We start from the raw sequence: 22,233 nt of genomic DNA on the forward strand, positions 1-22,233 counted from the left end.
TAAAAGCTTATCTAGAATGTATGAAGTCCATGCTAAAAGCTTACCTAGGATGAGGAAGATATATGCTAATTCAAGCCTATTGAGAACTGAAACAAAAGGACCATTTGGCCTTTCCTCTCTGTATAAAAGGGACTCAAAAAATCTTGTTCCAGGCTCAGGTTTGCAAAAGAAAGCTCTCAAGTCCCACTGGCCATCAATAAACCATTTTTCCTTCTCAAAATCATTCCTGAGTCCTGGCCTTTCTATATGCAAATAATTGAACCTCTCTCAAATTCTACAACATTTTTGGGGGCTCTCCCAGGATTGCAAACAAAGGCCAGAGACAGTAGCATTGTGCTGCCCCTTCCAAGTCCCTGAGGAAGCCGGGAGGACTTGGGTGAACCCCAAATCTGGGCACCCCTGGATTAAGTTTAATCCAGGAAAGATGTGGGCTCCACCGGAATCTTCCCGACAAAAATAGAGGGCAATGGAAGGTCTGAAGAGAAAGATTCTGGGAATGAAAAAGAACTCCGGGGAAACGGACTTTGGCCCAGTGGTTAGGGCGTCCGTCCACCATATGGGAGGTCCACCGTTCGAACCCCGGGCCTCCTTGACCCGTGTGGATCTGGCCATGCGCAGCGCTGATGCGCGCAAGGAGTGCCGTGCCACGCAAGGGTGTCCCCCGCGTGGGGGAGCCCCACGCGCAAGGAGTGCGCCCGTGAGGAAAGCCGCCCAGCGTGAAAAGAAAGAGCAGCCTGCCCAGGAATGGCGCCGCCCACACTTCCCGTGCCGCTGACGACAACAGAAGCGGACAAAGAAACAAGACGCAGCAAATAGACACCAAGAACAGACAACCAGGGGAGGGGGGGAAATTAAATAAATAAATAAATCTTAAAAAAAAAAAAAAAAAAGAAAAGAAAAAGAAAAAGAACTCCGAACATGGAAAATGGTAAGACTCCCCGGGTGAGCACAGTCTGGAGAACCCTAGCTTTAATTGCTAGGGGGGGAGGGTGATCACCTCCCGAGAAAACCCTAGTAGCCCCAGAAAATTGGGGGGAAGCCGTTCTCTCTAGGTCTGGAAAAAGGAGAAAAACCAGGAAAAAGCCCGGTGTTTTGGGTTTGTCTAACTGCATGTTAGAATCTGGTACTGGTCTTATATCCACTGAAGGAGTGGAGGCTTGATTTTAATAGGAAGGGTTGTTTACAGGTTCGAGTCCTAATGTCCTGGAAATTGGTCTGGATTTTTAAAAACTTGGTTAGAGGAAAATAGATCGGCTTTTCTAGTGAAGCTTGGTCTGGTGTAAAGTTAAACAGTAAAAAAGGTGTAGCTGGAATCTTTTGTTATGGTGCTGAATTGCGAATGAATTATTTTTATAACAGATGTTAATGTTAAGTGTTCTCTCTAAGGTTTGTGATGGCTGCAGGGGCAGCCATGCTGGAAAAATATATATATAGAACTTGTGGGTCAGATCAGTGACCTTTGTGCTTCTGTCTGTCAGCTCAATGCTGGTGTTGGAGTTGTGTGGTTTTGTAAAGTGGTGGAATTTAGTTGAGGTGGAACCCTCCCTTGCCATTGGCAAGGGGGTGAATTGATTATGGGGCAAAACTGCGGAGTTTGGATGTCTGCACATGCTCTGCTGCCTCATCTCCGGTCTACCCCTTTGCTGGGGCTTGGAGGCCATCTGTCTGTGCCATGCACCCAGGTCTGTTGGGGCTGCCCCAGTCAGGGTGGCTGGGTCTCCAGGAGGGGTGCCGAATTTGAGTAGGTTATGTCTGCCCATTTAGGCAGAAAGCTGGAAAGGGGGGAGCAGCTTTGCCCTTTTCCAGTGAGTCCACATCTTCTATTCATAAGCCACATTCCTATTTGATTGTTGTGCACCTGACTGCCTGGAAGGGGGAAAGTGAAGGGGATGAAAAGCAGAATCAAAATAAATGCAGTAAAGTTCCCTCCCTAGGGTGTCAAGGCCAAAAGATGTTTGAATTCTGCCCAGGTTCTTTACTTTTCCCAATCTCTCTCTCTGTAAGACTGTGGAAATACTTTGGAATGTTTTAGAACTGTAAAATCGCCTGAAGAAAGGAGGCTATGGCTTGAAACAATAGACCTCTAATCACTTGATAGCTTTTCAATGGTCTGGCTGGGAACTTCAGGGTTGTGAGACTACCAAGGAAAAAGAAAAAAAAAGGAATGAAGTGCCACTTTGAAATCTATGTTTGGCTTTTGTCAGTTGCTGGCGCCTAAGAATACATGGTAAAATAAAGGTAAAAACGTTGTTTAAAATGAATCTTTAAATGCCAATACTCTCTTACTGGTGAATTAAATGCATAACTTGCAGATGAGAATTTGTTCCATTACTAAGGAAAGGCAGGACTTCACAGAATTGTTACCAATAAAATTCTTGTAGCTTAATTAATAAAGGTATTCAATTCACCTTAAGGATAAAAAAATTAATAAAAACTGTAACTAAGAGTTAAGATCATTTATAGATGCATTTATATTATAAAATAGCAGAAAGATAATAACTAAAATCATAACTGGGTGAATTTAGCCTGAAACTATTATTGTAAGTGTAAATTCTAAACTAACCTTACCTTCGTTTATGGTTACTTCAAGTCTAACCTCACCCCATGCCTTTGCCTATGGTTATTTCATAATACCTTCTGCCCTTACAGTACAGAGAAGAGCTGGGACATCCCTGTCTCCTGTCCTGGTATTCGTAACCCTGCTTTCTCTCATGAATCTAAGTGTAAACTAAACTGCTGCCTGGTGAAATTCTTAGCCCTTAGGGTTAAATGACCACTGGAGTTTTATTATCTCCAAGGACTGGGGGGAATAAAGAAAGTATCCTGCTTTAACTGTCAGTGTTCCTAAGAGTGGCAATTCATGAGAGTAACCGGTCTGTCTCCCTGAGGCTTCAAATAGCCTCAGTAAATATACATAGAATTAATCTTGTTGCTTATCCAAAATTCTGCTAAATTCAAGGTAAAATATAAAGTTCTAAAACAAAAGAGAATTGTGTTAAAACATTGGGAACATTTTGGTTACAAGCCGTTAGTTAAGAAACAAAATTCTTGTGTAAAACTGCATGGTCATAGTGTAAAACTGCACAGTCATAGTGCAAATTAGAAAAGTTTCAGGAGTCTTTGAAATGTTGTGCAATCACACTTATTTTGTAAAAAAATGGAAGTTTTTAGTAACTAAAGTTATGTTTTTGTGTCGAACTATTCATGTCTGCCTATTTGCTCAAATTGCTGAGGTTAAATATGCAGTTATATAAGTAATATATATTTCTGGAACCCAAATTAAGCTAAACAGTATATAAAATAATGCAAAATAGAAGTAACATCAATGAGTTGTGTTTCTGTGTCTAACTCTATTTGTGTCTGCCCGTTTGCTCGGTGTATGTCTTCATACGTCAGGATGATAGTATCAAATTAATAAGTGAAAATTCTTAAAAGAGCTCTATTCGAATTGTTAAAAATTAAATATGCAGTTATATATGAATAATATTCCTAGACTCCAAATTAGACTAAGCAGGATGGAAAGGCCATATAGAAATCTGATTATAGGAACTATTGGGAAAGGCCCTCCTCTTTGCAAGAGCTTTGAAGGCAGAACTAGGTGTGGCAGATTAAACCTATCTACTAGGCTGGGGAATTAATCAGTTTGCCCTGTAATTTCCCAGTTTAAACCTTTTAACATCCATAAAATAAAGGTAATTAATGGCTGTGTTGACAAATTTCAGTAAGTAAAAAAAAGCCCATGAAAACTATGAGAGAGATCTTTCCTGGATTATGATTAAACAAATTAAGTAATTGTGTAATGTGTTTTGAAACCTGGTAGTCAGCATGCTTTTTAAAATTATTCATTTTCATAACTTAAACAAAGAAAAGAAGTTTTAGCTTCCTGTAAAGAAAAAAAGAGAACATTCCTTGCATAAACTATAATCGTGTCAATTTTATTTAGCTTGGGTGTAATCTCCCTTAGTTTATAAAATACCCATTAAATAAATTAACACTATATGTACCAAATCTTTAGAGTAATAAAAATTGTAAGTTTACATTAATGAAATTAAGCTAAAGAAGAAAGATTATAGATATGCTCTCTTGAATAAATAAAGTAAATTTCTTTGCTTAGAAATTGAAATTTAATAAGTTTATTTAAATATAAGGTAACTAGTCAATGTGGTTGTAGTCAATTATAAAGAGTTTGTAAAACATCTTCCAAACTGAAAACGTTTAAATAGTTATAGTTCTATAAGTCATTGTTAACTAAAAACTTGGATTAGTATTGGTAGCAAAAAATAACTTCGTGATAATAAAACATGTCTGAAGGCCACCGCAAGGTGCATATTTAAGTAAATGATAATAAAAAGTTATCTTAATTCTATTAAGAATCTTCTGTTTTCAAATTAACAATGAAATATAGTTTTTCCCCTCTATTACTAAAGTAAAATACCTACTATTATCTTAATAGTAAAACTGTATAAGTAAACAGTCAATTGATATATGATGTGTTGCATTAAATTGTTTAAAATATATATAAAAACAAGGAATAAACTTTAACATTGTCAAACTCTTTTGTGCATTCAAACCAGGCCTTGAATACATTACAGGTTGCCTCTCCATGTGAGTTATTGGCTAGGCTGGTCACTGACCCCTCATTTAGAAATATTTGCTATATCAGCCTCTGGTTCTGCTCCTGAAGTCAATGGAAACTACGTTGCAGTTTCAAGCTCCTGCAGCAACCAATGATGACTCGGTACAGCCAAGTGTACAAGGGATATCACCTCCAGACTGGTACTGTTCCATAGTGCCAGAGAGCACTATGCACCAGGCTGGTAGAATACTGGAAACTCTCTCTAGGATCAACAATGCTGCGACTTGCTCACTGCGAAGAACATGCTAAGTGGAGCCATAATACCAGGATACTGTAAGTAAAACTTAAACACAATTGGCATTATGGCCTGCTCCCATGGAGAGATAACATGTAAAGTATTATAATCCTGAAATTTAAAACTATTAATTGCAACTCAGAATCCTAATACATTAATATTAAAGTGCTGTACTTTTATCCTGTACTAAATATATGCCTAATAATTATAATGTTATCTTTTCTATTCTGGATCAGGTACAAAAGCATATTAGACATGTTAAATTCCTGGTAACTTTATTTTCTAAATAATTAATAAGCATGTCTATAAAATAAGGCAACGGTTTTAGCCAGGCTCAGTCAACTTACTATTCTAGTGTACTCTACTGTGTAGTAAAAATGAGGCTTGCTTGCTAATAATGGGTCACCTATTAAACAGTCAAAATTATCAGAAATTGTAAAATTAAAACTGAAATGTAAAAAAAAACCACTTTATTCTGTAGTTCTGATCCACTCCCACAGCTAAAAACTAAGAAAATTTCCATCTTAGTGCACTAATCCTAAATGAAACCAACTGTCCAAAAGGTGCCAGTTCACCAGGAGCATCTAACAGAACACATGAGTACCAATTACTAAGCAGCCTGAAATGTGTCTTCAAAACAAAGCTAAATATCTATTGCAATTTCTCTCTAAAAATACTTTAGAGAAAAAAAAATATATATATATATATATATACTGTTCCCACCAGCTTTTAAAAAGGGGTACCATCTTTATAAGCAACTAACCTTGTCTACCTCTGTAATCCAATGTCCTCTTTTAAAAATGGGTATTCCAAATTTTTAATTAAGTTTGTTTCTTTCAGAGTGAACATCTTATTAACCATATGAAAACTTCATCCAACTTCATAGAGAATGCCAGATCCATCTTCCTCCAGTTAAAATAAAATAAGTTATCACTGTGGAAGGGAAAAGGTTTTATATTGGATATGTGGGAGTACTGTATATTGTATATATGAATTACTGTGATCTACGGCTCTTGTGAAGAGAAGCTCAATAATGAGGAAAAAAGAAAAGAAAAAGGATGTAGAATTTTTCCAAATCAATATGTATTCTATATCTAACCTTTAAACTCATCGCTATATTCCATTTTACTATTAAGGGAACCTGGCATTATATTGGGCTTCACTTTTCAGGAAGTTTGGGATCACAGAGTGGTTTAACAAAGGCAGTGGAGGAATACTGGTATGGGATGTTATTGACAGGGGACATATGGTTGACAGGGAATTATACAGGGCATGTGTCCGGGGTGCATAGAAATGTTTGGATATACTCATAGTGGAAACAATTAAAACCAACAGCTGGGGGGTTGCTGGGTTCCTGGCCGGGGCGGGGGGCTCTCTCATGGTCCCTAGGGGAGCAGCAGCAGTCCCCAGGGTGCAACAGCAAGGAACAGGAAGGAATGATGGTCCAACAGTGAGCCCTATACTAATGACCATGCTTGTGAGCCTATACACATGAAATAAGAACAAGGCCTAGAGCAGCACTGTGCTAAGAGTTCCCTCCTGGGTGCCTCTGTGTTACTCAAATGTGGCCAGTCTTGAAGCCAAACTAAGCATGTAAATTTACTGCCTTCTCCCCAGCGTGGGACATGACACCCGGGGATGAGCCTCCCTGGCGCCAAGGGATCACTACCAAGTACCAGCTGATAATGTAAATACAAAATGACCTTGAATAAAAGGTTCAACTCGGACCAGCAGAATATCCCTGTCTACATATAATAACAGGAGTTAAAAATGCTTTTTGACCTAAATTAAGGGGGAAATGGAAAGGACAAATGAGTTTATATGGCTATGAGTCTCCAAAAAAGAGTCTGGAGGTTATCAGAAGGATTGCCCTTATGCACACCTCAGCAGAGTCTCAGAGACAGATAAAGTAGATACAACCCCAGGTATTGGTTCTTCTGAGGGCTATAGAGACCCACAGGTTCTATGGTCATGGCAGATGGTGTTCAGTGCCACATCAGTTGGCCCTTCTTTGGAGTTGGTGTTTCTGTGTGATGGAGCTGAACTCAGATATGATCTCTTTTCACAAGCCTTTCCTGTTACTTTACTGGAATTGTAGTTGGTGTTGGAGTTTAAGATATATCTAGGGGATCTGAATCTCTGGAATGACAATATGATAGCCAGGCCCTGAGCCTCAACAGACTTCAGCTCCTACACTCTGGTTTATTGGACTTACCCCACTCAGCTAACATGGAGTTGAAGAATGTCAACCATCACACCATGGAGCCTAGAGTGCCTACAACTGAAAGCAGGAGGATTGCATCCAGTATCCATGTGGAATCTAAGCCCCCTCTTGACATAGATGTGGAATGGACACAACCAATCCAAGGTCCACAGGAAGGAGTAATACAGTAAGGATTAGAGTGGACTTACTGATATTCTATTCATGAACTATTGTGGTTAGTAATCGAAGAAATATGGCATTGGTGTGGAAAAAGTGGCCATGGTGGTTGCTGGGTGCTGGGAATGGGAGGAGGAGATGAGGGCATTTTCGGTGTTGTCCTGGGTCGTGCTGCAGGGACAATTACCAGACATTGTAGATCCTCCCATGGCCCATTGGATGGAACTTGGGAGAGTATGGGCTATGATGTGGACCATTGACCATGAGGTGCAGCGATGCCCAGAGATGTACTTACCAAATGCAATGGATGTGTCATAATGATGGGGGAGAGTGTTGTTGTGGGGGGAGTGTTGGGGTGGGGATGGTGCGGGTGAATGGGGACCTCATATTTTTTGAATGTAATATTTTTAAAAAATGAATAAAAAATAAAAAAGAAAAAATAAATAAGAGTTTTACACCTTGTTAGGCAATGACTATAGCCCATGGCTAGCAGGAAGCAGTTACAGAAAAAAGATCATCTCCCATCAGCACCCCTTTAAGATTAAAGTTGTAAACTCTTTAAGGGTAAAACAAAATTCATAGAAGGATCTGAAGCCTGACTAGAAATCCACGTGAGTGTCGGTGGCCCCAGGATGACTGCAGGGGTGGCCCCGCCCCAGGATTCTGCTGTCCAGCATGAAAACTTCTAACTTCTGGGAATAGGCTCCTGGATGCTACACTAAAAATTGATAAGTAAAGTAATCAATCAAAACAACAAACAGCCATCCACCTCATAGCTCCAACAATAATTATGCCAAAGCTTAGCAAGCTAAACTTTGGCATAAGGGGGGGAAATGATGTGGGCTATGGGTGGGAGGTTCTTTGTCTCTTCTGAGATAACTTTAACCTAAGCAGCCTGTCCTGACTTATGGGTGTGGGATAGTGAGAGGCTGCAGCCCTGCCCTTGGTAACCATGGCAACGATTCCAGGCCCAGGAAACAGTTTAACAATGCAAACTCTATAAACTTTAAATATTCAGGGAAATTGCAAACCAAATGTGCTAAAAGCTTATCTAGAATGTATGAAGTCCATACTAAAAGCTTACCTAGGATGAGCAAGATATATGCTAATTCAAGCCTATTGAGAACTGAAACAAAAGGACCATTTGGCCTTTCCTCTCTGTATAAAAGGGGCTCAAAAATCTTGCTCCGGGCTCAGGCTTGCAACAGAAAGCTCTCGAGTCTGGTCGGCCATCAATAAACAATTTTTCTTTCTCAAAATCATTCCTGAGTCCTGGCCTTTCTATACTCAAATAATTGAACCTCTCTCAAATTCTACAACAGTATGAGTTCCATTTAAGGGAGCCTGGATGGGACAAGCCTATTGAGTACAAAAGGCACGATCAAAGGATTCAAAGGTCTGTGAGCAAACAATATAGAAGAGCAAGAGTTATTTCACAGAAAAGCTGAAGACCATTAGGCAGGAATTCCCTCAATTTGCTAGCAGGCAACGCACAAACTTCTCTTCCACACCGATCTTTTTCCTTTTTCTCTGGCTCTGCTCAAAGCTGCTCACTCCATTCTCTCCTTGCTCCATTGCTTAGCCCCTCTCAGATTTTCAGTATTTGCCTTTAAAGCTATAAATTTTCTTAAATATCTTAGAACAAAACCAACAAACTACCCTTCAACCTGCCCTTTCCCTTTCCTTTCGTTCTCATTCAAACATATGCACAAACCAGCCTTCCTTTGCTTTCTACTTCCTTATTTCCTACACACTCTCCAGACAGTTCTCTTACCAAGGTCATTAATGACTGCTTTCCCTGCTAAATAGGACTGATACTTTAGTACCTATCTGGATTGACCCCTCCACAGCACATGACGCTGTTGAGAGACTTTTTGTTCTTTAAACTCTTTTGCTCCCTTGGGATTCCATGACCCCTCTATATTTTGGATACTTCAGCTAGGCATGATTTTGCTTTTTAGCTGAATTCACTGGATCCTCTCCTTTGGCTTGCTCATACATGTTGGTGTTTCCTGGGGTTCTGGGCTCTACTTTCTTTTTCTCCTCACTCTCTACCTTCTCTGTAAGTAATCTCATGCATTTTCATGCTTTATAGCATGACTTGATATACTGGCAACATATCCCTGTTTCCAGTTCCCACTTCTACTTCCATCTCCAAATCTGTATATTTCCCTATGTATAAAATAGAGATAATAATAGTGCTCACTTCGTAATGTTGTGAGGACATATGAGAAAAATGCATGTAAAGCAGCATCTAGCAGATAGCTCAGTATATGTTACTAATACCTATCTTGTTTGGAACACCACTGAAGCAAGCCAGAAACTGGAGTTATCTTCATCTTTTACCTCCTCCCACATCTACTTAATCAGTAATACTTAATTTTATCCTTAAAGCTCTCTCAACTCAGCCTTTGCCATTCTCCATCCCCTCATCTCACTGCTCTGCCTTAGTTCAGGTCTTCATCACTTTTCAGTAGGACTGCTGATCCCTAACGGGTTTCTCTGCCTCCAGTCTAAGGCTCCTTCAATCCATTCTCTCTAAGTGCAGTTGGAGTTCTTTTCCTAACACAAAAATCTAACCATGTTAGTGGCACCCATTTCTTATAGCAGATTTTCTTATAGTGTGTGCATCATAATCACCCCTAGAGTTTGAAACTGTAGATTCTGAGATACCACTCAATCTACCTAATCAAGATCTCAGAGGGAAAGACCCAACAATCTGCATTTTTCAATTGGGTGTCTAATATACACAAGGCCCTTCACAATCCCCTTCCTACTTTTGTGCCTCATCTTCTGCCATTATCCATTTTGAATTTTAATGTCCCAGCAATCCCGGGCTATGTTTGATTCCCCTAATCTGTCAAGCTATTTTACATTGCTCTGATCTTTGCAAATGTGGTGGGTTTTTGAAATGCCCTTTGTCTTGTCTCCTGACATGCTCCTTTTCATCCTTTGGCATCTTCTTTACTATAACCTTCTTACCACTAAATCATACTCTATTTCTCTATAGTACTGTTTCTCAACCATTTTTCATTATCATTACTAAACCTACCCCCATGGCCTTTTCAGACTTTTTTTTCCTAATCAACCACCCCCTCATGAAATTTTAATACCACAGATATTGTATATATCTGTTTATGTACTGTGGCCCTTTGTAAGGCCATAAATCATTGTAATATTTGAATTTTTCCACTTCCCCCCCGAACTAATTTTTGCTCCTTTGGGGGCAATATCACCCACTATGAGAATGCATGCTGTACAGTGTCAGGCATTGATATCCAAACTTACTGAGGTTCACCCTCAGTTTCTGTGATAAGTCTTTATTGATACTTTTTTTTACACTTAGGTTGTGTCCACCTTTGGCTATTGTGAATAATGCTGCTATGAACATTGCTATACAAATATTTCTTCAAGTGCCTGTTTTCAATTATTTTGAAATTATATATCTAGGGGTAGAATTTCTGGGCCACATCATAATTCTATGATTAAATTTCTGAGGATCCACCAAACTGTTCTCCACAGTGGTCATACCATTTTATACTCCTACCAACAATGTATGAAGATCTGTATTTCTTGCATGCTCACCAACACTTATTATTTATTTTTAATAATAGCCATGCTAGTGGGTGAAGTGGTATCTCATTTTGGCTTTGATTTATTAGCCATTTATATATCCCCTTTGGAGAAAGGTCCATTCAAGATTTTAGTGCCTTCTGATTTATCTGTCTGACTACTGCTAGAGTCATATTCCTAAAATGCAGACCTGACTATGTTACCTCCTCTTGACTAAAAATCCTTCAGTGGTCCCCAAATGCATAGTGTCAAGGTTCTTAACTTGGGATTCATTAATGGGTTTTAGGATATTCTAAAATTATAATCCTGAAATTATAACAAAAATTTACATGTATGTACATTTTTCCTAGGGACAGTATATATAGCTTTTTTTTTTTTAAGAGGGGTCCAGGACTAAAAAAGGTTAAGAACCACTGGCCTAAAGGATCATGTCCAAGCTATGTTTCTTGGCATAACCTTGCATGATGAGGTTCCTCCAGACTTCTCCAAATTTATCTTCAGTCCCTTGTTTATAGGAGACTTTGGTTCCAGCTTTAATGACAGACTTGGAAGTTCTCCCAACTTTCATATCTCTGTGCCTCTGCATATGCTGTTCTTTGAAATAATCCCAAGGTTATGGTAACCTATAGTAAGTGGTATATAGTAAGTGGTAGAGCCTGGATTTACATCTCAGTCTTACTTCAAAGTTCACAATCATTCCACACATAGTGGTTTGACATTTTATACTGTGACCTAATACACCCACATATTCAAACAATCAGAACAAGCTTTATGACATCCATCTTGCATATTTAAAATTGCTGGTAGCAGTTCACTAAATTGATTTAACATTCCATTAATGAGTTGCAATCCTTGGTTTGAAAAACATTGCACTCGACCTTTGCTGATACAGGGAGTTCTTATTATTGAAAATTTCTTACCTTAGCCCCAGCAGTCCCAGGGTTTTGTACTTTCTTAGAGATACAAAAGCTGTCACAGTATGAAAGTATTCGCTAATGAATAGACTACTTGTATCAGTTCCCACTCAAACAACCCACTCCTTTAAACACTACCATCTATCCCTATCCATTTATTCAATCATTTTGTCTCTTGCGGATTGTCAGATATATCAGTTGGCAATTTGATACCAATCTATCACAAAGTGAAATTACAAATCTAATGATACATTTCAGGATATCATGAAGTCAATGCACAGAACTGACAATGAGGATCTGGTAGACCAGTTCACATTTGAAGCAGAGAAAAATTAACAAGGATAAAGATTTTAAAAATGAATCAAGGCAGCATATGTCGCTCAAGCAGTTGAGTGCCTGCTACCCATATGGGAGCTCTGGGGTTCAATCCCTGGTCCAGTACCTCAAAACAAAACAAAACAAAACAAAAGAAAAAAAGGAAATTAAAAAATAAGTGATTCCAAAGAGAATGATTTGAATTCTAAAGGATTAAGGAGAAGCCCGTGGCAAAACTGATAAAAGCCCTTGAATATTTTGGCCAAATCCACCCTCTGTACAATCATGCTGCAAAGGACTCACAGGAAGTAAAATACATGATCTCAAAATATCATTCAATTTTTGCTTGAAAAATTAGGCCTAAAACGAAAACAATCAATTCTTGATACATCCTTTGTTGTTAGAATTAATACATAGTTTACTTGGCACTTAATTTAATTAAAAGAAAATAAACTTATTTTAATAGGTCTTTGGTTATTCAAGATAACATCAAACCCTGCCCTCTCCATTATTTACTTTAAAATTTTGTTCCCCAGTTTAAATGGATTCACTAAGTGGCCTTTTTTCCAGTACCAACTGTCCTTGAATAATAAGAACTTCCTATATATCTCTGTGTCCTTAGGGTCTAGTTAATATCAGGACCTTAATAAATGTTTGTTAAATGAATAAATGCAATAAAATTCTCCTCTTTCCAGTCTTTGTCCCCTCCAATCCAACCAGCACATTGCAGCCCTCCTTAAAATTCTTCACTAAATCCCCACCTACCCCAGGAAAAAAGTCCAATTCCTTATCATGGCTTACTTTAAAACCTTTATAATTTCATCTTGCCCTATTTTCTTCCACACCCCAGCCACATTAAATTATTTGTAGTTCTTCAAACGTCCTGTACTTTGATGCTACCCTGCTTTTATTATTCCTTCTGCTTGGAATTCTCTCTCTTCACTAATGGAAAAGCAAACTCCTCCTTCTTCTGTAGACCATGCTACTTTGTACATAACTTCAGCATATAATGACTACAATGTATTATAACTGCTTCCTGCCTTGTTCTAAGAAGTTTTTATTATAAAAGTAGTACAATCACACTAGAGAAATCATAGGCAAGAAAATGTGTCTATGTATACTTGTATGTGTATGTATATAATATACATTATATATAATGTATTATATATATATTATACAATACTACCATTTCTAATAAAGTCACTGCCACTATTTTCTTAATTTTCTCCTAAGATTTTTTCTTATGCATATTTTTATAAGACTCTAATCAGAATGAACTTAAAATGTTTTGGCCATCTGCCCTTATATTTTTTTTAACATTATACAATAGGTATTTTTTTTCTTGTTATGCAGTTGTCATAACCGCTACTTTTAATGGTTACGTAATATTACAGGAAGTGGGTATGTTGCAGTATACTATCTAACCATCCAATTATTGAATATTTAGGTCTCTCACTCCCCCCCCCCTTTTTGTGATTATGAGTAATAGGGCAATTGCCCTCTTCATACACACAGCTTTTCCATATTTTGGACTGGTTTATTTCCTTAGAATAGATTGCCAAGGATAAGTGATGTTATAAGTTAAAGATCTTCCTTCTTTTGTCTTTTTCTTCCTTCAGCTTGAGTTTGGTAGGATGAAAAAAAGTATCATTTTTCAATTTCTTTTTCTCTAATTATTAGTGACGCCAAATAGTTGTTCCTGTTTGGTTACAATTTGTTTCCTTTTGTGTGAATTGCTTGTTCATGTCTTTGCCCATTTATCTGATTTTTAAAAAGTATTAGTGATTTTTAAAAAATCAATTAAGACAGTGTTTAACCCTTTGATATATTTGATGTAACTAATTTTTGTCTTTTTATGTTGGTATAATTTTAACTGTAAGAGTAATATAATTTCGTTACAGAAATTTTGAAAAGGAGAAGAAAACATTTTAAAAAATCATCAAATCTGCCACCTTAACATAACCACTATTATTATTCCCACTGTTCTTTTTATTTCTTCACATGTTCATTTGTGACAAAATTATAATTGCAATATGCATACAATTCTAATAACCTGCTTTTTCATGAACACTTATAAGTATTTTTCTGGAATGCCATCATTTAAAATAATAGCACAATATTCCATGGAATGGATCTATCATTCCCTTAGTGCTAGACATTTATGATCTTTCTAATTTTTAAAAATTTTATAAATAACACTGATAAACATCATCATGAAACTAGTCTATTTTGAATTACTTTCTTAGGAAACATTCCCAGAAGTATGATTACTGTATCAAAAGGAACTAATAAATATTGATGAACACATTGCCTTCTGAAGGGTTGAACCAAACCACATTGTCACTAGCAAACTGAGTAGCAATTTTTTTTCAATTTTGTTAAGTAGAGGTTTTAAAAATAGACTACATAGTTGCTGCAACTTCCATTTCTTTGAGTTGTATAATGAACGTTTTCCCACATTTTCTAGCTGTATTTAAATTTGTTTGTAAATCATCTATTGATGTCCTTTGACCATATTTCACTTTTGCATTACACTATATAAATGCTGTATTAATATAAAACTATCACACTTTGTCATATTTATGGCAAACACAGTTTTTCAATCTGTTTAGATTGTATTTTTAAAATAGGCAAAAAATTTTTTTTTAATTATTTTGGTTTTACTTTTTTTAAAATATTTTATTTCTTTCTCTCCCTATCCCTCCCCCCCTCCCCCCGTTGTCTGCTCTCTGTGTCCATTTGCTGTGTGTTCTTCTGTGACCGCTTCTATCGTTATCAGCAGTTTCTTTTTGTTATCTGTGTTTCTTTTTGTTGCGTCATCTTGTGTCAGCTCTCCATGTGTGCGGCACCATTCCTGGGCAGGTTGCACTTTTCTTTCATGCTGGGCAGCTCTCCTAATGGGGTGCATTCCTTGTGCATGGGGCTCCCCTATGCGGGGGACACCAGTGTGACACGGCACTCCTTGCACGCATCAGCACTGTGCATGGGCCAGCTCCACACAGGTCAAGGAGGCCCATGTGGTAGGCGGATGCCCTATCTATCCATTGGGCCAAGTCCACATCCCGGTTTTACATTTTTATATTCCCAAATTTGTTATCTTTCCCTTTGTAAATTTTTCTATAACTTCTTAAAAAATATTCATTCATTCTAGTTTTTGAAATTTGCTTCTTTATATTTAATTCTTCAATCCAGCTAGTTTATTATAGGAGATAAGGGTGCAAATGTTACAAGCAGTCACAGTATCATTTACTTAATCATTTCCATTCCCATTCACTTGCAATGCATCCTTTATAATAAATTCTTGTATATAACAGGTCTCTTTGAGGGGCTTTCTATGACATTATCTGCCTAATCATATAGCAGTGGCGCCAGTGTTTTTATTACTTTAGTTTTCTATGTTTAATAATAGCACTAGCCCCTCATTACTTTTCTTTTACAGAATTTTCTTTGAAAATCCCTCTTCTTTAGTTTTAAAATGCAATTATGTGCTGTCTTCCCCCAAAGACATGAATTTCTTGAGGGCAGCATTGGTTTATTTCCTTAGAATAGATTACCAAGGGTAAGTTTACTGGGTTAAAGGATAGGAACATTTCCCCCTCACTCTTAACACTTCCAAAGTTTTCAAAAAAGGCTGTGTCAGTTTCATTCTAACACTGCTAGCACTAGGACATATATATATTAAAGATTTATTTTTTTACTTTATTTATATTTTAATTATTTATTTTTAATTTATCCCCTACCCCTCCTCCAGATGGTTCTCTTGTCTATCTGTTCACCGTTTACTCGCCTTCTATATGAGGCACCGGGAACCAAACCTGGGACCTCCCACACGGAAGGCAAATGCCCAACAGCCTGAGCCACATCTGCTCCCCTGGAATATTCTGAAATAAAGATTTTGTTTTTCAAATTTGGTAGGAGAAAAAAATATATACCTTGCTTCCATTTCTGTATCTCTGGTTATTAGTGATGATAAACTTATGCTTGACATATAGTAGGTGCTTAATCAATGCTTGTTGAATGAATAGTGTCTTGTGTGAATCTGCATGTATTTAGGAATGAGGAGGTTTAAACAAAAATATTGTAATTATAATAGGCAAATGCTGGCGAAATGTAAGTTTGTGGGCTAACCGTTGCATGTAGTTTATCTACACAGAAGTTCTAGAAGTGCCAAGAACACCTTGGAATTCAGATCTGAATTAGGGCAGAGAGACCCTTTGTAATTTTCATTTGCTGCAGGCATGTCTGTTTCCAGGCAGGATCAGATGAAAGCTGTCAGAGATAGTTAAGGTAATGATGTATGGAGAGGCCTGCATCTGCACATAGCCCAGATGCAGCCATGATTAGTTCAAGACAGAGTGTGCATTTCCTTAGGCAGCAAAATAGTTATAAGTGACAGGTATGTGAGTACTCCGCTAGAGACTAACTCAGGCCTTATGCAGTGAGTTTAAGTACATAAGATCCTCCTGTGCCTAACAGAAAGACTAGATCTGACATCTAGAATCAGGCATTTTCCACAAAACTATACTACTTCCCTTTCTAACTCACTAAGCCCAAGGGAACATATAAGTCCCTGGTTCAGAGAAGCATGGTTTTTCCTTTCATTCTGAGGCATGAGGGAGAGGGCCATTTTTTTTTCTCCTAGGGGATCACCGTTTTCATTTTGAACTTAAAAAAAAAAAGTAGCGCAAAAGCTAACAAAAGGCAAGTTGTTATTCTTTGTTTTTAAGATCACATAAAATGCATTACTAAAGCCAGGCCAAACATTGTTTCTCTGTGGTCTGCTGCCTAAGTAGTAGATTCTAGTAGTAAACATTTTGAAGAATGTCTTTGCTCACAAAATCTGTCAATTTGATAAAAAAGAATTCCATGTTATCATCTTAACCTACATATTCTGAAACCATGCTCAATGTTTTATTCTGAAAAAACAAACAAACAAAAAACAAAGTGTCATTTTCTCTTAACTCCAGAGTACTAAAGATTATCAAAGTCATAGTTAAGGATATGAACAATTGATTTGTAAATGATGCCCTGGAATTTACTACCACAGTTGTTACATGTCATTCAGCAGATGGACAAATTCAGAGTTTTAAGCAATCCTTCTCCAACATTTATTAAGTACTACAGACATATCAAATAAGATGCCAAATGCTGAATAAGTCAGAGCAGTCCTCATCAGACAGACCACTGATGTTTGAAATGTTAACACAAAACTTCAAAAGAACTTTTCTTCTAACCACAAATAATACCTAAGGATAGTTATTTCACAAGTCCTTTCTTAGAGAGATACGTTACTCCAGTTTGCCACTTTCCTTTCAGATGGCAGCATAAGCTCCTCAGGTCCTACAGTCATGGCAGATAGCTCTGGAGTTCATACTTAAAAAAAAAAACCAGTCCCAGGGAGCAGATGTTCAGGCACTCAAGCGGTTGAGTGCCTGCTTCCCACAAGGGAGGTCCCAATTTCTGGCCCTGGTGCCTCCTAAAAATAAACAAAAAACCAAAACAACAAGCAAACAAACAAAAAAACCAACTCAGGGAAGCTGATGTGGCTCAGTCGTTGAGTGCCAGCTTCCTACATGTGAAGTCTGGGGTTCAATCCCTGGCCCCCGTACCTTAAAAAAACAAAAACAAAAACAAAAACACAAAAAAAGAACACCTACTCTCATCAGTTCTCCACCTATTTGAAAATATGTTTGCCACTCTTTCAAGAATTCGCTCTAGAATTTACCTTTTCCAAGACATCTATGATTAATTTCTCCCTACTGCTAAATTTCTTCAGCTTATGCATATATTCAATTGGCTCCATAATTTATATGGCTCCCTAATTATTCTAGAAACATTAGCAAGATTGGAATAACTAGAATTTCTAGAAGCTGAAAAGGAATTTAGAGATTGTCTAGTTGTATCCTTTTCCTTGACCATTTTACTGATGAAGAAATCAAGGTTTCTAGAGGTTGATCTGTCCAAGTAAATTAGCCAAGTTAGGAACAAAACTAGGCTTAGAAGCTAGGTGTCCTGACTTTCAATGGTGTCCTTTCCACATAGGCTACCTTCTTCTATTTCATTTGCATCTCTTCAGAAATCCTAGCTCACTCATTCGCTTGCTCTTTCTCTCTCCACACACACACACACAGACATACAAATCTCTCAATAAATGTCACTAAAATAAACATGAGTTTACAAAACTGAGAAGTTGAGTCAAGTAAAGAGTCAGAAACCAGAAAGCAGAAAGATAATTTTCTTACTTCTTTGCATGATGCCACCCTCCAGACCAGTTAATTGCTACTTTGCACTTTCCATCAATCAGGCATTGGGCAGCAGTGATTGTAGCCCCTCCTACAGCTGCTGCATAGTCAAATATCCCTTCAGTGGCTGGGCAGTCATAACCTTAGGGCAAAAATCAGAAGAGCTTGTTAAGAGAGGAATTTTAGAAATAGGAGGAATAGGCTGAGTCACGACAACAGTATATCCTACCCAAAAGCTACTGTACTAACATCAGCTCCAACTGAGACAGAAACACCTCCAATATTGGGGGAAGGATGTTTTTAAAATGTTAGAGCTGGAAAGGATAAACCTTAAAGATTAACTAGTCACAACCTACAGATGGAGAAACCAAGACCTGAGAGGTGATGTGTCTTGTCTATGGTCACACAGAACCAGGCCTGAAGCCAGGTCTCTTGATTCCCAGGGCCATTGCTCTTCCTACTAAAACATATTGTTTCTCCAGACCAAGGGTTCTTAACCTTTGTTGTTTCACGGACCCCTTTGCCAGTCAGGTGAAAACCATGGACCCCTTACTAAGTCCACACTATACTGTATATTATTTAATAAATATATCACACCTACACCAACACGTCCCCACAAGAATAATGTTTCTTTGAATTTTAACTCAAGCTCACGGACCCCTTGTTAAGAACCCCTACTCCAGACTATCTTATTGGCCACTTAACAGTTATCAAAAATTCAGCTGTTTAATGAGAGATAAAGAAGAAAACTTAGCCAGATTCAAAATCTGTACTCAAGTTAAAATAAATCAGATCACAGGATGATCAAATCAGCATATATATAGCCAGACCAGATCTAGGCACTGCTATTAGGGCCTAGGCAACTGAAAGGCTTTCCTCCATCTGATCAATCACTTTTGCTCAACTCACATGGTTTGTTTGTTATATGGCCAAACCAAAAGATTTAAGATTGATGGTTAACACATTATTTTGTAATTTTAAAAAATATTAATCAGTCATCATGCAAATTGTAAAAGATTAACTTGTCACCATTTACAGACAGAAGCTATCTATCTCCCATCATTGTCTGGTAACAACTTTACCTAGCCCATATTCTATGGAGTCAGGATGATCATCATCTCCTTCTTGGCTGACCTTCTGGAGATGCTGCAGATAGGCATCGGTGTGGAAGGTGGCCATCTCCTCCATGGAGGCCACTTTTGGTTTAACTATCCTAATAAGAACAGAACAAAGAGAAGTGAGTCAGGCCCAGATTATGCCAGAAGGAGGAGCCAGCAGCCTCAGCAGAAAATCCTACTCCCAGAATCCATTTTCAGTGGGCTGAAGTAATAAACACATTCTGTTCCTCCACTGCACTATGCAGACTTAACTTCCTCACATCTATAGTAATGATTTCATTAATAAGAGGCAAGAGAATAGTATTTTTCCTTTGAGTTTACAGGTAGGTCAGTATAAGAGAGCAATCATATTTAAGTTAAACAAATAATGATGTGTTACACAAACTTTACTCTGAGTTACAACTTTCATGACAAAGTAGTAGGCAAAGATATTTGTTTGAATCAATTCCTAACTAGACTATGTAATCCTTTCACTTCAGCTCTATTTTTACTGTAATAGGCAGCTGTGTTATCATGAATTTTGAATTTGGAATCAGAGAACTGTGTTCCTCTCTTGACTCTGTACTTACTAACTCTATAACCTTAGGTCACTATTTGACCATTCTGCAGCTCAGTTTGAAAAATAAGGTTACTTTATGAGACTCAAAGATTAAATGACAACATATATGAAAATGCTTAGTCGATGACTATCATTAATACTAAAGGATAAAGAACAGGTAGCCCACAATGTAAATGTTTCTAAACTTGGTCCCTCATATCTGCCTCTGATAGAAAGGAGAGAAGTGGCGCAATGGTTAGATCTGGGCTTTACTCAAGGATCTCTCAACCAACTCCTCATAGGCAGTGACAAATAGGAGTAAATGAGAAAAGAAAGGGAGTTAACCTAATAATGGGACTTACCACCATTCACCTCTAGGTACTTGTTTCACATTTCCGCTTCCTGACTCCACCACTGCCACTGCCCTTCTCTAGCCCTTGCCACTTAAAGTGTGGTTTATAGATAAATGGCATTGGCATCACCTGGGAATTTGTTAGAATGCAGAACCTCAGCCTCCCCTCATACCTACTGAGTCAGAATTTGTATTTTAACAAGATGATATATTTTAAAAGGTCATTCATATGCACATTAAAGTTAGAGCACTAACCTAGGCCACAAGACAGCAGTAGTAGCTTCTTGTATTTGTTGAATGAGAACATTGCTGTGAGTTTATCATGAATTAATATGGACTATACAGGCTATTACTATCACCAAGGAATACAGAAGATATCCTGTGATTCAGCTTCAAAAATTAAATATGTAGCCAAGATCCAAGGATTCTTGCTTCTTCTTCGAGAAAATATGTCCACATCATCAGAGGTGAAAAGTCTGCCCATTAAGATAAAATTTTTACAGTTTCTTGGACCATGTTTCTCAGCCCTTACAGCTTCCTCTTCTAGTACCCTTCCATTTATTTATCAAGTACTTACTAAAAGTCTCCCTACTCAAGAAAATGGGACAGGTATGCTTTGCTTTGATTTCTTATTTGGCATAAAATAGTTGTTTGAAATGTTAAATAACATTAATGGAAGTCACGTGGTTTTTATATTTACCAAACTTATGGATAAAAATGGTTGAAAACATTCCTAAAGAAGGTGCTCAATAAATGATTTTGTTAATAAAATGTATTAAATCTGAAAGCCTAATCTACTGCATTCTGGGGGATAAGTGAAGAATACCATACTAGCTTGCAGAGACACTCATCTATTTAGCCAGAAAATGTCCTAAGTAATCCTGCAAATGACAAGATTATAATACTTATTCTTAATATCATCAAATATAGAAATGGCAATAAACAGCAAGCTAATTTTTTTTTTTTTGTAAAGAAGCACTTGGCTCTCTGTTGAGTTCTGGCCTGGTCTCAGGACTTTGCTTTTGCCTTAACTTGTCTCTTCTTAATTTGTCTCCTTCTAGGGCTCACACATTACAGGCTCTTTTTGCGTGGGGGGGGGGGGGGGGGTCTAAAAGTCTTAAATTGAACCCACAACTTTATGTCTAGAGATAAAATACTCTCAAATCTGACTTAGAAAAACAGAAAAAAACCCAAACACAAAGTTCCTCCCAGGAGAACACCTTTTTCTATCAGACAGGTTTTAGTACCGAAATATACTTACCTCAAAATCTCCACACTTCCCCTCCCAGCAACAATGTTCTATTTCTAAGGGATCTTAAGTGTTCCAGTGCACTTTTTTCAAGTTTTCTTAATTCTTCAAGAGTTTTCACAGCGTTACAGGCAGATTACAAACACTACACACTCTCACAAGAAGCTAAAAACCCGGTATCATTCTCTCCCTAATCAGCGCCGCTGTGAAGCAGGATGTTAAGACTATGTATGCTTAGGTTCAGGAAAGACAACTTACCTCATTTGCTTATGCAGTGCATATGCTTCGATCAAAGAATGTACCATACTGGCCTAAAAACAAAACCAAAAAAAAAAAAAAAGGCAGAAAATAGTTTGTGCTTAACGTCTCTTAAAAGTTTAATTCTGTGAAATACCTTCAGTTTCATCTTTCCGAACAAAGGAACTTGTTTTCAGTTCTCTTCCGTTCTTTTTACTTAACAGTCACATATACAAAATAGATACAAAATATCTAAATCGGTAACGTGAAAGCTACCCGGCCTTCCTTAGGTCATGGAACACTTTTCTCTTGCAGCTTCTTTTCCACGACTTCAGCGATCCTCTTGTAGTAGAAACGCCATCCCTTCCGTGCTATCCCCTCCCGCGTACCCCTATCCCACCCTGCCGTTGGACACCCCGCTGATAAACGCAGCTCTCTCAGAAA

At 37.8% G+C, this 22,233-nt stretch overlaps 1 protein-coding gene across 3 annotated transcripts in view; it reads right to left on the minus strand.

The window, feature by feature from the left end:
• The window catches only part of HDAC8 (histone deacetylase 8), a 427,306-nt gene that overhangs the window by 404,452 nt on the left and 621 nt on the right, over positions 1-22,233 (minus strand). For all 3 annotated transcript variants that reach the window (XM_058290947.2, XM_058290948.2, XM_058290949.2), the window contains exons 2-4: positions 21,811-21,863; positions 19,378-19,508; positions 18,296-18,437 (exon numbers count right to left, since the gene is read on the minus strand). In XM_058290947.2, the coding sequence (XP_058146930.1) occupies positions 18,296-18,437; positions 19,378-19,508; positions 21,811-21,863 (326 nt within the window). The remainder of the gene's footprint in view (positions 1-18,295; positions 18,438-19,377; positions 19,509-21,810; positions 21,864-22,233) is intronic.

Source organism: Dasypus novemcinctus, chromosome X, assembly GCF_030445035.2.
Source record: "Dasypus novemcinctus isolate mDasNov1 chromosome X, mDasNov1.1.hap2, whole genome shotgun sequence".
Taxonomy (NCBI): Eukaryota; Metazoa; Chordata; class Mammalia; order Cingulata; family Dasypodidae; genus Dasypus; species Dasypus novemcinctus.